A 15,879-nucleotide genomic window follows, 5' to 3' on the forward strand; every position below is an offset into this window, starting at 1 on the left:
AAAAAGTAATGATCACAAAATTCCAGTAAGGTTTCATCAAGGACAGGCCATAAAAGATTAACTTGATTTCCTTTTTAAATAGGATTCCTTACCTGATAGATCAATGTGATACTACAGACATGGCATTTTTAGCAGAGCTTCTGATTATCTCTCATGGTTGGTTAATTGGTTGGTTGGTTGTCCTTTGATCTCAAAAAGGACCATGACATCAGGGTGATGTCATGACTTGCAGTGAATTGTAGTTAAGTGAGGGAGGGCTGTGTAAAGTCACTAACCTCACTCTCTTCTCTAAAGCCATTTGGGTCAAGTGGCAAAATATATATCAGGATGACTGTATATGACCCCAGATATTTAAGGCAATTGTGTGGCTAAGTGACTTGCTCAGGATCACACAGCTAGTAAGTGTCTGAGGACAGATTTGAGCTCAGGTCTTCCCAACTTCAAGATGAGTGCTCTATGCACTGCACCACCTAGCTGCCCCCATTCTTTCAAGATATCCTTATGGATAATACAGAGATATGGATATTATCATATAAATACATTCAGGAGGATTCAAAATTTGGCAAATGACTGGAATATTAATTAATACTTCTATTTGTATTGGGAGAGAGGTCTACAGTGGAGTTTATCGAGGATCTGTCCTTTGTCCTGTACTGTTTACCATCTTTATCAAAGAAATGCTTTTAGGTGATATGAAGGTAGGAGCTAACACATTTGACAATAGTGAGGATACGAAAAGTTCTCAACAGGTTAGAATGTTTTACTGTACATAATAAAATCTAATAAAGTCAAAGCATGTAGAAAACTCCTCACCCACAGAATCTCAGAAAGGTATACCAGATTCTTAGTGCATGATTGGTCAGATTTCTCTTGGGAACATAGCTAAAAGGCCCTAATGGTATACTTATTTTTATGAGTCAATCAGAGATACACTTATTTGTGAGCAAAAACATGTAATTAAATAACATTATAATGAAAAGAATAACAGAATATTTCTACCATAAATTCCATGTTTACTCTCCTGCAAATACACACATGCTCAAGAGTACACATATATAGAAATTACATGAGGTATACACAGGTGGGGAACAAATGTTAGGGCAACTCACATTTACAACACTTAAGAGCTGCTAACTTCTAATGGCATCCTCTTTCTCTCGCTCTCTCTTCCTCTTTCTCTCTTTCTCTCCATTTATCCCTCCCCCTCCATCTGCTCTCTATAGGATGTCAAATCTCTCCTCAAGTGAGTTACCACTTATTCAACTACCTTCAGCATCACCTAACACCCTGTCCAATATTCACATATGCTAAAGTGGCTAATAAACCTTTCCCTTGCAAGAGAGGGCTATGGCTCTTTCAGTCACCTATATTATTTACTAGGGGATATTGTAGTTAGTAAGCAGAATCCTACTAGAAACTTACTAAGGTGGGAGGAAAGTCAGTAACTTCTTGGAGCTCCCCACACAATCACACAAAAAAAGCTCCAAATAATGCCATACATAAGACAATTCCTTGAGCAGCAGAACCCACAAAAGGATTGGGTGAGATAATTTTCCAGCCAAAGACAGCTTAGAAGGTTGGCATGAAATGTCTGTTGTACCAGAGTGAGAATGAAGTGCAGCCCCGTGTCTGTGCATGCAGATCCAGCCTCAGCCTCACCGTGCCAGAGAAAGAGACCCTCAGGAGCCTCTGAATCAGCTGCAGTGGTGGCTTATTCTGGAACTAAGCTCACAGTCTGGCGAGAAGGCTGAGTGGTTGGCCAGGGGGAGATTGCAGGGGTCTCTGCTAGCATTGAGGTGGAAGTTGGTTGTTTTGCCCATGCTGGGAACCAGGAAGCAGTCTTGAGTGGCGGGCCCAGGTCGGGAAAAGGTGTAGGCTCACCAGAGCTAAAAACCATAGTGAAACAGAATTTTGTTTTGGGGTTAAAAAGCAAGTGGGGGCAGCTAGGTGGGGCAGTGGATAAAGCACCAGCCCTGGAGTCAGGAGTACCTGAGTTCAAATCCGGCCTCAGACACTTAACACTCACTAGCTGTGTGACCCTGGGAAAGTCACTTAACCCCAATTGCCTCACTAAAAAAAAAGCAAGTAGGCCTGGGGTTATTTACAGACCAGAGCACAGGCCAGGCAAGTGGAGAACCTGCCTCTCCTTAAATCGTACCACCTAGGACCTACTGAAGCTTGGGACAGTGTGTCCTGGAAGCAGTGTACCACTTTAAGAAGGACTTACAAGTCAAGAAATAGGCTAGGGACATGAACAGACATGAGAAAAAAGTCAACAGCTTGAAAAGCCAAATGGAAAAGCTCTCTGAAGAAAATAATTGCTTAAGAATTCATATTGAACAAATGGAAGCTAATGACTTTATAAAAAAATTAAGACGCACTAAAGCAAATCCAAATAAATTAAAAAAAATAGAGGGCAATGTGAAATATCACCTTGGAAAAACAACTAACCTGGAAAATAGATCCAGGATATATAATTTGAAAATTGTTGGCCTACCTAAAAACCATAATAAAAAAAAACTTAGACATCATCTTCCGAGAGACTGTCAGGGAAAATTGTCCTGATATTCTAGAAGCAGAAGGTAAAATAGAAATTGAAAGAATCCACCCATCATCTCCTGAAAGAGATCCCAAAATGAAAATTTCCAGGAATATTATAGCCAAATTCTAGAGCTCCCATGACAAGGAGAAAATATTGAAATGAGCCAGAAAGAAACAATTCAAGTACTGTGGAGCCACAGTCAGGATAACACAAGTTCTAGCAGCTTCTACATTAAAGGATCAGAGGGCATGGAATATGATATTCTAGAGGGCAAAGGAATTGAGATTATAACCAAAAAATACCTACCCAGAAATGCTGGGTATAATCTTTCATAGGAAAAAATGGGACTTCAATGAAAAAGAGAACTTTCAGGCATTCATGATGAAAAGACCTAAACTGAATAGAAAATTTAACTTTCAAATACAAGACCCTAGAGAAGTATAAAAAGGTAAACAGGGAAAAGAAATCATGAGGGAGGTTAAAAGGTTATACTTTTCACATTCCTACATGGGAAGATGATTCTTCTAATTCATAAGAACTTTCTGAGTATTGGGGCAGCTGAATTTAGACAGAGGGTACAGGTGGGAATTGATTATGAAGGGATGATATTTGTAAAGCATTTATTTTTTGTTTATCTTTTGTTGTTGTTGTTTTGTAGGGCAGTCAGGGTGGGGTGATATGCCCAGGATTGCACAGCTGGTGTCTTGTGTCTGGGGCCGGATTTGGGCTTGGGGTCTCCTGGGTTCGGGGTGGGTACTTTGTCCACAGTGTTACCTAGTTGCCCCATGATAACATCTTTAAAATAAAATTAAGGGGTGAGAGGATTGCACTGGAAGAAAGAGAAAGGGAGAGGTAGAATGTGGTAAAGTATCTCACATAAAAGAAGCAAGAAAAAAGCTTATGGAGTGGAAGGGAAGATGGGGGAGGATCAGGGGAGTTAATGAACCTTACTGTAATCAGAATTGACTCAAAGAGGGAATAACATACACACTCAAATGGGTATAGTAATATATCTTGCTCTGCAGGGATGTGGGAGGGGACAGGGATAAGGAGGAGGGGTGAAGGAAGAGAGGGCAGATTGGGGGAGGGGCAATCAGAAGCAAAACATTTTTGAGGAGGAAAAAGGTAAAAGAAGAGAAAATAAGGGGCAGCTAGGTGGCACAGTGGATAAAAGCACTGGCCCTGGATTCAGAATTATCTGAGTTCAAATCTAGCCTCAGATACTTAACACTTACTAGCTATGTGACCCTGGGCAAGTCACTTAACCCTCACTGGTCCACAAAAAAGAACAGAAAATACAGTAAATATCATGGGAAGTGAATAGGATGGAGGGAAACACAGCAATAGTAATTGAGAAAATTTTTGAAGCAGAGGCAAGAGCAAGGTTAAAATGAGGAGGAGGAGGAGGAGGATGATGGTACTTACTTTGCTGGGCTATTGTGAAGAAAATTCTTTGCCAGGTATAAGGTACTATATAAATGTTAGCTATTATTGTTGTTGCAATAATCAACCTCATGGGTGTTTTGTAAGGAAATATCCCTTTAAAGTACTATATAAAGGTAGTTTACTATTTAAAAAAATGATGAGCAGGATGCTATCAGACAAACCTGGAAAGACTTACCTGAGCTGATACAAAGTGAAATATACTGTATACAAAATAACAGCAATATTGTAAGATGATCTTCTTCGAATGACTTAGTTATTTTCAGCAATGCAATGATCCAAGACAACTCTGAAGGACTTATGAAAAATGCAATCCATCTACAAAAGAAAGAACTGATGGTATCTGAATACAGATGGAAGTATATTTTATTGTTGATAGTTCCTTTTTCTAAAGTTTTTTTGTCTATGTTTTGCTCGACTACACATGTATAACTTATATTGAGTTGCTTGAGTTCTTAAGTGGGGGATAGGGAGGAAGGAAGAGAATTTGGAACACAAAGTTTTAAAAATCAATGTTACAATTTGTTTTTACATGTAAGGTGGGGGAAGTTTTAAATAAATAAAAAATATACAAATAAACAGATAATAGATAAACAAATAAATAGATGAATGAATGAATGAATAGGTGGATAAATAAATAGGTGAATAGGTAAAGAAATAGATAAGCAAATAAATAAACATTTAAAAAACCAAAGAAACTTATTAAGGTAACTAGAAAGGGCTATGGTTGTTATTGAGCAGCTCTTAATGCCTGTGAATCCCTTCTCCTCAACAAGGCTATTCAGTGAAAGCAAATGCCCAAGTATTTGAGGATTGGGCATTCTTCTTTGTTACAGAGGGCAGACCAGTAGTAACAGCTGGAAGTTGATGAAAGATAGATTTTGGCTCCATATATAGAAAATTTTCCCCAATCCCCAAAGTATCCTGGACTTTTTTGAGTAATAGTATGTCCCCCCTTTTTAGAGACATAGAAGCAAAGCCTGATGACCACCTCCCAGTTTATTATAACAATCATTGTAATTCAAGAGATGGTTGAACTAGATAGCCTCTGAAATTTCTTCCAATTCTGAGATTCTCTATTTCCATTAAATGATAGTATAAGAAGGAATTAAAAAAATATTACTAAGGATTATGAAGACTTGAGTTTCATAACTGCAGACCTTATGGGCCCAGGTGTTATCCCCATATTATTTACCACAACCATGTGGTAGTCACAGGGTTGGACAAGTCTTGGAGTATTCTCCATTAGACTTGGGACACATGCTACAGGATGAGAGCAGACAGCTGTCTCAATGCCTCTCTGAAGATAGGCAATCAATTTTTATCACTTGTCCCTTCTTCCTCTGATGTATTAAGTGATTTCTCTCTGGTAGCATCCATACAAAAGTGGTATGGGTTGCCCCATGAAGTACTGAGTTTCCAATTCACTGGAGCTTTTCATGATGCAGCTGAATTACTACTTGCAAGAATGTCAGAGAAAGGATTCTTGTCCAGAATAGGAAGAATGGGAAGGGATCTTGGAGATCATCTAGTCCTGCCTTCTCATTTTACTGATGAGGAAACTGAGCCTGAGAAGTCAAGTGACTTGAACAAGGGCAAACAGGTAGCAGAGCCAAAATTCTAACAAAGCTAGATAGCAGATTGTGCAAAAAATAACCAAAAAATCTTGGAGGGAGTGCTAGCTTACTGCAAGCTCAAAGGTGACTAATAGAGCCAGTATTTGAGCCCTGGTTGCTTAACTCAAAAGTCAGTGCTATTTCCAATATACCTTTTTATATGGTAAGAATTTTGACACCCTGCCTTAGACCTCTGGGGGCTCTATTGAAGCCTCTATTAAGGTCTATAATTTTTTTATTTTTTTGTGGGGCAACGGGGGCTAAGTGACTTGCCCAGGGTCACACAGCTAGTAAGTGTCAAGTGTCTGAGGTTGGATTTGAACTCAGGTACTCCTGAATCCAGGGCCAGTGCTTTATCCACTGTGCCACCTAGCCACCCCCTATTAAGGTCTATAATTATCTTCAATGGTCAACCCTTGATTCAAAGAGCCAATACTTAGAAAACCCTTGATCAAGGCATGACACCTTCAACTGTTCTGACCTTTCAACTTGGGTGATGAGAGAAGCAGTGAATTTCAGAATGTTTCGAGTCTCTGAGGAACTTGCTATATTTCTGTAATACCCGCTATGTAGAGAAGTAGGGCATTAACTCTCAATAAGAGTTGGGCTGCTTTGCTAGGTGATGAGTTATTCATCACTAGATGTGTTAATGCAGGGACTGGATGACTACTCAGCCATCATGTTTTAGAGAGGCTTTGTTTCCTCTACAGATTGGATTAGATGGCCTCTGAAAGTCATTCCAGCTCCAAGAGTTGAGCTATGGGTTGGGTTGGACCAGATGGCCTCTGACATCCCTTCCAATTCTGAGATGATGCTGCGATTGTTTCATTAATATGGCAATTCAATAACCTAAAAAGAAGGCATTGGTGCAATTTTTACAAACCATCTGGGCCATCTGAAATTTTAAAAATTTGTACAGTCTCCACAAATGTCATCTATATTTGCCCCGTGAATGTTTCGGAGAAAAATAGACTCAAAATTGGAAGAAACCAGGGGGGTCATCAAGTCTAACCTACCACATCATGTCATCAAGGTTGTCTTGTTTCAAAACTTCTAGTGATGGGGATCTTTTTACTTCACAAGGTAGCCTGTTCTACTTTGGGGCGTCTCTATTAGTCATTATATTGTCTAATGTTAAGATTTTTTTTAGTTATTAACATTTATATCATTATAGTTGTGTTATAGATTATTTTCTTGGCTCTCCACTTTCCTCACATAAAAGTCTAATCATTTTTTGAATTCTTCATATTTGTCATGTTACAGTACAATAATGTTTCATAATATTCATATATTACAACTTGTTAGACATTCCTAAACTCTTTCATATTGATTATTGTTGAGCCATATTTTCCCATGGTTCCTCTCATCTCCCTATTCCTATGTTTATACAGTTAATGTTTTTAAAGTTCAGGGCATTATATCCCAGTTAGATTCTATTTTGTTGTTTTCATCTTACTCTGCTGAAAATTTTTTATGAATCTTGATTTTTCCATCCAAAAAATGAATGTTCCATTCTCCTTTGTTTCATCTAAAAAGTTAATAAACATGTCTCTGGTATCTTCATTTAGATTGCTGACAGATAGAGTCCAATGGCATGCCACTAGAGACTTCATTCCACATTAAAAATGATCTACTAAATGATATTTTTGGAGCATAGTTCTCTGACTTCATGTACTCTTATTCAACCCACACTTCTTTATCATAGTTACATAGACACTTGGAGAGACTTTGCTAAATGGCTTGGTAAAATTATGATATAATATTATTATTTCCCTACCTGCCAGGCTAGCATTCCTATCTAAAAAAAAGAAAACCTCTATCATCTCTCACTGTCACTCACTAGAGAAAATGAAATCTTCCTGCAGCAAATATATATATATATACACACACACACACATATATGTATATGTATATATACATATATATATGTATATATCTTTCTCCAACAAATACAAATTCTTAGGAAAACTAAACAAAAATAGAATAGAGCTGAAAGGAGAAAAATTAGGGTTTTGGGTTTTTTAAATTATCAACCAAAGAAAGACAGTATTCTACAGTAGAAGAGGTCCTGGATTAGGCAAGGAATCCAAGTTCTAGTTTTGGTCCAGTTACTGAACCCAAGCAAATCATATCTTATCTCTGGGCCTCAGTTTCCCCATTTATAAGAATAGATTGAACCATGTAATTCTTAAGTCAGTAAGTGGTTCTCCATATTTTCTAATCTGAAAACATTTCTGGAAAAAAATATAATTTCTCCTTTTCCCCTGAAATTATTATATATTTGCATATATAAATTTATATACACACACATACACACACTCTATGGACAACATGTAAAGTCCATGAGGGACTTTTTTGTTTTTTATCTTTGTGTCTTGTTTATATAGTAGGCTTATAGATCTGTATCTATGAGAGTTCTTCATCTGTCAAATTGTGGTAATAATATCATTCATCTCTCAGGATGCCTGTAATGATCAAATGAGATAATACCTGGAAAGGGCTTTGCAAACCATAAAGCCAAGATAAATGCTAGTTATTGTTGCTGTTATTATTATTAAAAGGGATCTTACAAGTCATTCTAGTCATACTTGCTCATTTTAAAGATAAGGGAACTGAGGCCCAGACAATACAAATGACTTGCCCAAAGTCACTGATTACTTAGCTATTAAGAGATAAAGCTGGGATTTGAATTTAGATCTTGTAACTTTAAAAATTATGTGCTTTCCCCCACTGCATCAGTAGGCACTTAATAAATGAATAAACTTAGTATCCCAGCATGCTAATGGATGTACCATGTATTGAGAAAAGTCATGATGAAAAAAGCTATTCCGAATTCAGTAATGTTTTAAAATGCATTTTATTAATCAGAACAACATATATATATATATATATATATTTAGAAAATAGCAATATGTATTCATGAGTGACATTCTGCTGCATATATTTTCAGAGCGGAATAAAGATCAAAACAACTGTGATCGGTGTGCATATGATTTCTTAGTCCCTTTCCAATAATACAACCCTCCTCCAAAGGACTGCCACCCGTAAGCTGACACCTATTTCTCTAAGGACTCTATCTGTTCTAAGAGTCTAAGCCATGTGTATTGAGTCCCTACTCTGTGCTCAGCCCAATGAGACATGCCTCAACTTGCTGCCTGATTCCCTTCAGATTTGCCCTGATTTCCACAAGGATGGAGGCCCAAGGCTCATTTTCATGGCTGAATTTATTTTTCATCCTGTCATGAGCATATTGTTTCTAATCAATTCCCAACAATGTGGGCACCTACTCCATTCATTTCCCAGAGGCACCCTGGAAGGTTGTCTGATGAGATGCAGCATCTTCAATGAACTCAACCAGAAAACCCAAGAAAACTCCATTGGATCAATATTCCTTAATATTCATTGAGCAACGGTGAAAAAAAAAATCCTGTCCTTCCCAGGGAATGAAGGAAAAGTGTATGAGGGAAAAATAAGGTATCTTGCTTTATTACTGAGATATGTACCATATCATGCGCATAATAAGAGTTAAAGAAATCTGTGTGGCGCATTGGGAAAACCTTGCCTTTGGGGCAAGAAGATCTAGTTTCAGATTCCACCACTGGCGCTTAATTGTAGTGTCACCTTGCATTGTTACAAATTCTCTGAGCCCCATTTTCTTCATCTGCAAAATGAGAAGGTTAAGAGTGGGTACCTTCCAGCTCCAAAATCTATGATACTGCTATGATTCTAAATGTTTCTTGAATTGAGGTGACATGAAGTGAACTTTGGATAACAGACTTTGTATTTGCAGTTAGTAGCTGGAGCAATTTGCAATGATTTATTATCCCTGATTTGGATATTTGTCTTTTCCTCTGCTCTAACAAATACATTGTGAGATGAATGGATTATAGGAGGAGAAGCAAAGAAGGCTAAAAAAGTGGCTAAGGAAGGAGGAGGAGGAGAACAAGAAAGACATAGGTTATCATTACAATCCACCTAAACAGCTGGTTAAAAAGTGAAAAGTCGGCTAGTTATCTGGCCTTGAAATCGTGCAACACCAAATATTTTGGCATGCTTAGGAATATATAGATGTCCAGCCTTGTTTTTAATTATCCGCTATGTTAACTAAGGGTGACTAGCTGGCACAGCGGATAGGGTGCCAAGCCTGGAGTTAAGAAGACTCATTTTCCTGAGTTCAAATTTGGCCTCAGACATTTCCTAGCTGTGTTACCCTGGATAAATCACTTAATCCTGTTTGCCTCAGTTTCCTAATTTGTAAAATGAGCTGAAGAAGGAAATGATAAAGCATTCTAATATCTCTGCCAAGAAAACCTCCAGTGGTGTCATGAAGACTTGAAGACAACTAAAAACGACTGAACCACAAAATACTAAGTAAATCATATATTCAGATTATTGCCTGAATTATTGACTTTTCAGCCATTCAGGGACCACAAAGAAACTCCAAAACAATTCTTAAACTTTTGAGATACATTTTAAGTACAAAAATCTCAGTCATCTGTGAATTTTATGCCTAGAACATGATCTGAATAACTACACAATACATGCTACTTACCCTTACAAGAATCTTAATAGAGTAAATGAAATAAAAAAATAGAAGCACTGATAAAAGATATGGACATGCACCATAAGCATCTTTACTTCTATTCTAAGACACACTGATTATTTCATTTTCTTGGGTACTCCTTCCTATGACAGAGATGCCAACCTTTTACACCCTCTCATCTTTTCCATCTCCCTCCATGGATTCCCTTCAGAACATCCACCCACAGGATAGGCACTGTCCTCTCAACTTCTTGATGTTGTGTGGATACCAAGGAAGCATGTAAGTTGTTCACTGTTTATCCCTTTGCTCCTCTCATGTGACTAGCCCATCCATCTCTTTTTCTACTCAGACAGCTTTCTGGTTACATCCTCTAAGTTGCTTCTCCTGCAAAAATTTTCACTGGTAATATGTAGCAGTCTACTTAGGTTCACAATTGTGGCTTTCCATTCCCTTTTGAATGATCTGCTACTTTAATTGTGGCATAGAAGATAGAGATCAAGACTTGCAGTTGGGAAGACTTGGATTTGAATCTTTATAGGATATTTCTATACCTCCTTGGGCAAACCATTTAACCCCTCCCCTTCAGGAAAGGATCTGGGGCAAAGAAGCATTTAAGGTCATTAAAATCAATGTGTAGTTTCCCAAAGGAAATCCAACTTTTTTATATTCAATTTTGGACCTAGATTATTGTGCAGTGATAGAGTCTGATAGATAGATAGACAGACAGACAGACAGACAGATGGATGGAGGGAGGGAGGGAAGGAGGGATAGATGGATAAATAATATAGATAGACAACTCTCTTTGTGTGCATTTATATAATATATACATGTATATGCTATTTGATCAGTTCTGGATTTTTCATTCAACTCATATCATAGTCTAGACAATAAGCATTCTTCATCTATTTGATTTTTCCTGTGTGGATAATTAGGCCAAAAACTTTTGAGTGGCTATAGCTTTCAGGATGCACTGCAATGTTCCAGAGCATGATGCAGCCAGCACAATGTTATCTACAAACTTAAGCATCTGGAGTACCTTGCCGTCTCTATGGAATCCTCTTCAACTAGGATTCAAGTTAGACATCCTCCATGACAGGGGCAAACAAATGTCTCTGTGTATTATGCCTTGTTTTATGTTAATAATAAAATCAAGCTATTTCTGTAGTTTGACCTTTCAAAGGATCTCATGATTACTATATATGTGGGAGAAAATTTGGAGGGGAGTTTAAGGTAACATTTTGATCTTCTAAATCAAATGCTTTTTAAAATAGTCAAGAAATAGTAAAGTGAAATCTTATATACAAATAGTAAAAAAAGTGGAATCTTATATACTCTATACTTTTTAGTTAATTTTGGGACTCTAAAGATATGGTATGATATAGAATTTTGTTTGTGAAGCCCTCTCTGTTTCTCATACCATATAGTCCAAGTTTTATATAAAATCCTTATATTTTCTCCAGTTGCATTCACTTATCCAAAACCAAAACTAAACAAAGCCAACCATCCAAGTCTATTATAAAAAGTGCTACATATTATATAGTATTAAAGAGCACAGAAACTAATAACACATAACAAATAGCATATAGAACTAATGGGCACCTAGTCCATTAATTTGTCCCTGTGACTTCCATCTGAATTCATGTGAAGAAAGAAAATTATTTATTGCAATTATCTTCTGGCAAGTAAATTCATTACTATCACTTTTTTTACCACCACTTCATAGGTATGGGCTAATATGGAATACCTTAAGCTTATCAAAATTAAACTATTCACATTTTATGTCCTGGTAAAAGTAGGGATTAATGAGTTCTGAAGAAAACTACTTACAACATTCCAAAAGAGTGGAGAAACCTGACAAGAGAAGAAAATATAAAAGTGAAATAATTATAAATGGCAAACACTTATGTATGTGCTGAACAAAATTATATGTACTAAATAAGGAAACAGGATACATACTGGTCTAAGATGTTATTTAAAAAACTGAAGAAAATGCCAAAGACAAGGAATCAATTAGGAAGTGTAGGGCAAAAAAGTTTCCCCTTTACAGATAGCTGAAACAAACGTTCCTCTACAACAACAAACATGGAATTAGGAGCTCATTAAAACACAGAACTGAGCCCCCCCCAGGTATTATTTAGTCCAAACTTTCCATTTTATAGATTGAGAAACTGAAGTCTATAGAGTTCAAGTGATTTGTCTGAGGTTGCAAATCTCATTAAGTAATTCTTGATGCAAAGTTCTTTAACCAAAAAGAGGATGTTCAAATCAGAGACTAGATTCAATTCAACTATACATATATACACATATCTTTGGGTGTATACATATACAGAAATACACATATATACATCCATACATATATTTGAACCGACTTGATTAAGTCAAATTGTTGAATAACAAACTCTGCTACTGACTACCATTTCTATGACTCTGAATGAGTCACCTTACCTCTCTGGGGCTTAGTTTATTCATCTATAAAATAAGAATATTGGGTTATGTAACCTCTAACATTTCTTCCATCTTTAAACCTGTTATCCTGTGACCTTGAGATCACCAATCAGGGATGTTATAGAGGAGATTGATTCCTTTATTGAGTAGGGGGTTCTAGTAGATGTTAAGGTCCCTTTGGACTGTAAGATTCTATGATCTTCAAAAATGACAACTCATACACATTTCAATGATTCTATCACTTTGCCTCTGATATTTTATATTGCTAAACAAGAAGTAATAACAAATTATGGACTTGAAATCAAGAGACATGAGTTCAAATGCCACTCTGATACTTAGCCACAATCAGAGACAAGACATTTAACCTCTTTCAGACTCAGTTTCCTTATCTAACAAATGGGAATAATGCCAATTCACAGCATTGTTGTCAGCAAATCAGTTGTTGACTAATAAATTTTTTTTGGTGCCTATTATGTTTCATTTGGGGTGGAGGGAGATCTCTGGAAGAGACCCTAGGAGTGTGTTTGAGATCCATTGGCTAGTCTCACCCTGGCTCACCTAGAGGACTATGAGGTGTTGCTTTTGGCAAGAGTTTTGGGTTTTTTTCTCTGCCTGCTGGCCAGTAATAACTCATCAGAGCAAGACAAGCCCTTAGCCCTAAGTTCCTACTAGATATCCTTCAGTCCACAAATTCCAAGCTACATTCTGTTATTCCCAGCTGTAATTGACTTGGAGAGGTTCTGAAAGACCAGTGTTGATAACTGCCCTAAGTGTTTCCTTTGTAAGAATGATAAGTGGAAAATCTGGCACTTACACAGAAATGTAGATCTTCCCATAGAGAAATTTACCCCATAGATTTTTATGTATTTCTTAAACCACCCACTGCTGCTTTCGATCCTCTTTTGGAACAGTTTGGCCATAAATATTTAAATAACAGCTGCTCAACAATCAAAGCTACTCACAACAGTCATTGTTCAGCATGGCAAATGAGGGTTTGCCGAGGGCATGAATAACGAGTAAAAATGGAAGAAATTCAAGAGGAAGGATGCTCTATTCTAGGATATAGATTGGGGCAAGAAGACCCATCTGCAACTGGGATGAGGGGTTACAATCATTTTCTTGAAAGTACTTCTTCCCCATCCCCATGTTCAATATGAGAGAATAGGGATAGCTCCTCCTGGGCGCAGGACCTGTTTTAGCTAGAAGAGAAGTGGTGTCAGAGGTGTGGTCAAATCAGATTATTATCCCAGATATTTTTTAATCTACCTTTTATTTTTTTAACCCTTTAGTTTGAAGGAAGTTTGGCCAAGTGACAATGTAAATACTACAGTTTGGTTCAGACAGCTTGAATAGTAGTAACAATAATATTTAATTATCAGATGTGCATCTTGGGCAAGTCATTTAACCTCTGTTTGCCTCCATTTTCTCAACTATAAAATGGGGGTGATAATAGCACCTATCTCCCAGAGTTGTTAGGATCAAATGAGATAATATTTATAAAGTGCTTAGCACAGTGCCTCCGGCACATAGTAGGTGCTATATGGATACTAATTGTTGCTGTTGTTTTTGGAAGGTTTCATGTAGACCCGGATGGCAATTCAAGACCATATTATTGCCAACAGAAATTACAATTAGGTAATTTTAAAGAACATGCACTTTGTGATCAATGTAGATCATACAAAGATAAGATGGAAACTATTCAAAATAACCCCTCAGTCTATAGAAATGTGGCACCTAGTGAACAGCTAGCAAGGCATGACCTTGAACCCAGTATAAGAAATGTACTATCTTTCATGGACTAGCAGGCAACCAATTTCTGTGCTATAAATAAAGGCTTCAAAATATCCTGAGAAACTCAATCAAAAACAGTGCTGAAAATGGCCCATTATCACAGACTGAACATTATCCACAGTAGCTGAGGCATAACATTGCTCTATAAAAGCTTGAAAACAACATTTTAATAGACCTCCCCCAATACCAAATATTCATAATGTCCAAGCTAATCAAGAAACACAAAGCTTTTGAGAAATGGAAACCAAATGAGGAAATCAGAATCATGTGGGAAGAGGATGAGGTGCCTGCCAATCATTCCTGTTGTCCTGTCTCCTATCAGAGCTATGCCAAGGACACTTTCTGTGAACCTAGAGAGGATGAGTTTACATCCTAACATACTTTTTAGCTTAAAAAACTAGTTATTGTATTTTTGTATGCATTAGTCCATTAAATGTTAAAGTAATAATAACAACAACAACAATAACACTAACAAAAACAACAGGGTGTTAAACTATCCCAGGACTGATTCTATCAGAATTGCATTAAAAAAAGGAGAAACATGACCCCTTCTCATAATGATGTTTTTAAGTATACAAAATACATAGGAATGTAGAAACTCAGTACATTAAAATATGGTTACCAAAACATTTTTTTAAAAATACAAGCATTTGGGGGCAGCTAGGTGGCCCAGTGGATAAAGCACCAGCTCTGGATTCAGAAGGACTTGAGTTCAAATCCAGTCTCAAACACTTGACACTTACTAGCTATGTCAAGTCACTTAACTCTCAGTACCCTGCAAAAAAAAAAAAAACCCAAAACAAACAAAAAACCCCAACCCCCCCTCCCAAGGATTCCAAATTAATAACCCCTGATAAAGAGTTTTAAACTTTGTGGAGCAATACACATACATATACACATAAACATACATATACATATATACATGCATCTACACATACACACTTATATCTACATACATATACACACAAAGTGTCCCCAAAATATCAGTGCATAAGTATTTAAACTTTAGTAGCTTAAAACTGTACTTTAAGATTTTTGGGACTCCCCACATTCTCTCATTTAAACAGCTGCACAGCAACCCTGTGATATGGGTTGTACAAGTGTTTTCTTCATTTCATAGATCAAGAGATCAAGATATGGCATTTATGAAGCACTTACTAGATGTCGAGCACCAGAGAAGGACATGGCAAATCACTCCAGTATCTTTGCCCATAAAACTCCATAAACAGTATTGGTGAGTTATGGTTCATGAGGTCATGAAGAATCAGACATGACCAAACAACAAATGTACTAAATACACTGCTAAGTCCTGGAGATACACATACAAAGCAAGTGGGACAATACCTGACCTCAAGGACCTTACATTCTGATGGGAGGAAATTTTGGTTAGGGAAGTCCAGGGAGGATGGCTGGAGTCCTAGGGCAGTTAACAGATCCATTCCCTCCAAGAACAGTTATTATTGATTTAATTACTAATCCCAGAGCTGTGGTTTGGAGCA

At 37.2% G+C, this 15,879-nt stretch overlaps 1 protein-coding gene across 4 annotated transcripts in view; it reads right to left on the minus strand.

Moving 5' to 3' along the window:
* PPP2R2B (protein phosphatase 2 regulatory subunit Bbeta) overlaps positions 1-15,879 on the minus strand; it is a 511,290-nt gene that overhangs the window by 429,769 nt on the left and 65,642 nt on the right. For 2 of the 4 annotated variants that reach the window (XM_043984083.1, XM_043984084.1), the window contains one exon: positions 11,972-11,995. The exons of the other annotated variants lie outside the window; for them this stretch is intronic. In XM_043984083.1, coding sequence (XP_043840018.1) covers positions 11,972-11,995 — 24 coding nt within the window. The remainder of the gene's footprint in view (positions 1-11,971; positions 11,996-15,879) is intronic. 4 annotated transcript variants of the gene reach the window in all.

Source organism: Dromiciops gliroides, chromosome 2 (assembly GCF_019393635.1).
Source record: "Dromiciops gliroides isolate mDroGli1 chromosome 2, mDroGli1.pri, whole genome shotgun sequence".
Taxonomy (NCBI): domain Eukaryota; kingdom Metazoa; phylum Chordata; class Mammalia; order Microbiotheria; family Microbiotheriidae; genus Dromiciops; species Dromiciops gliroides.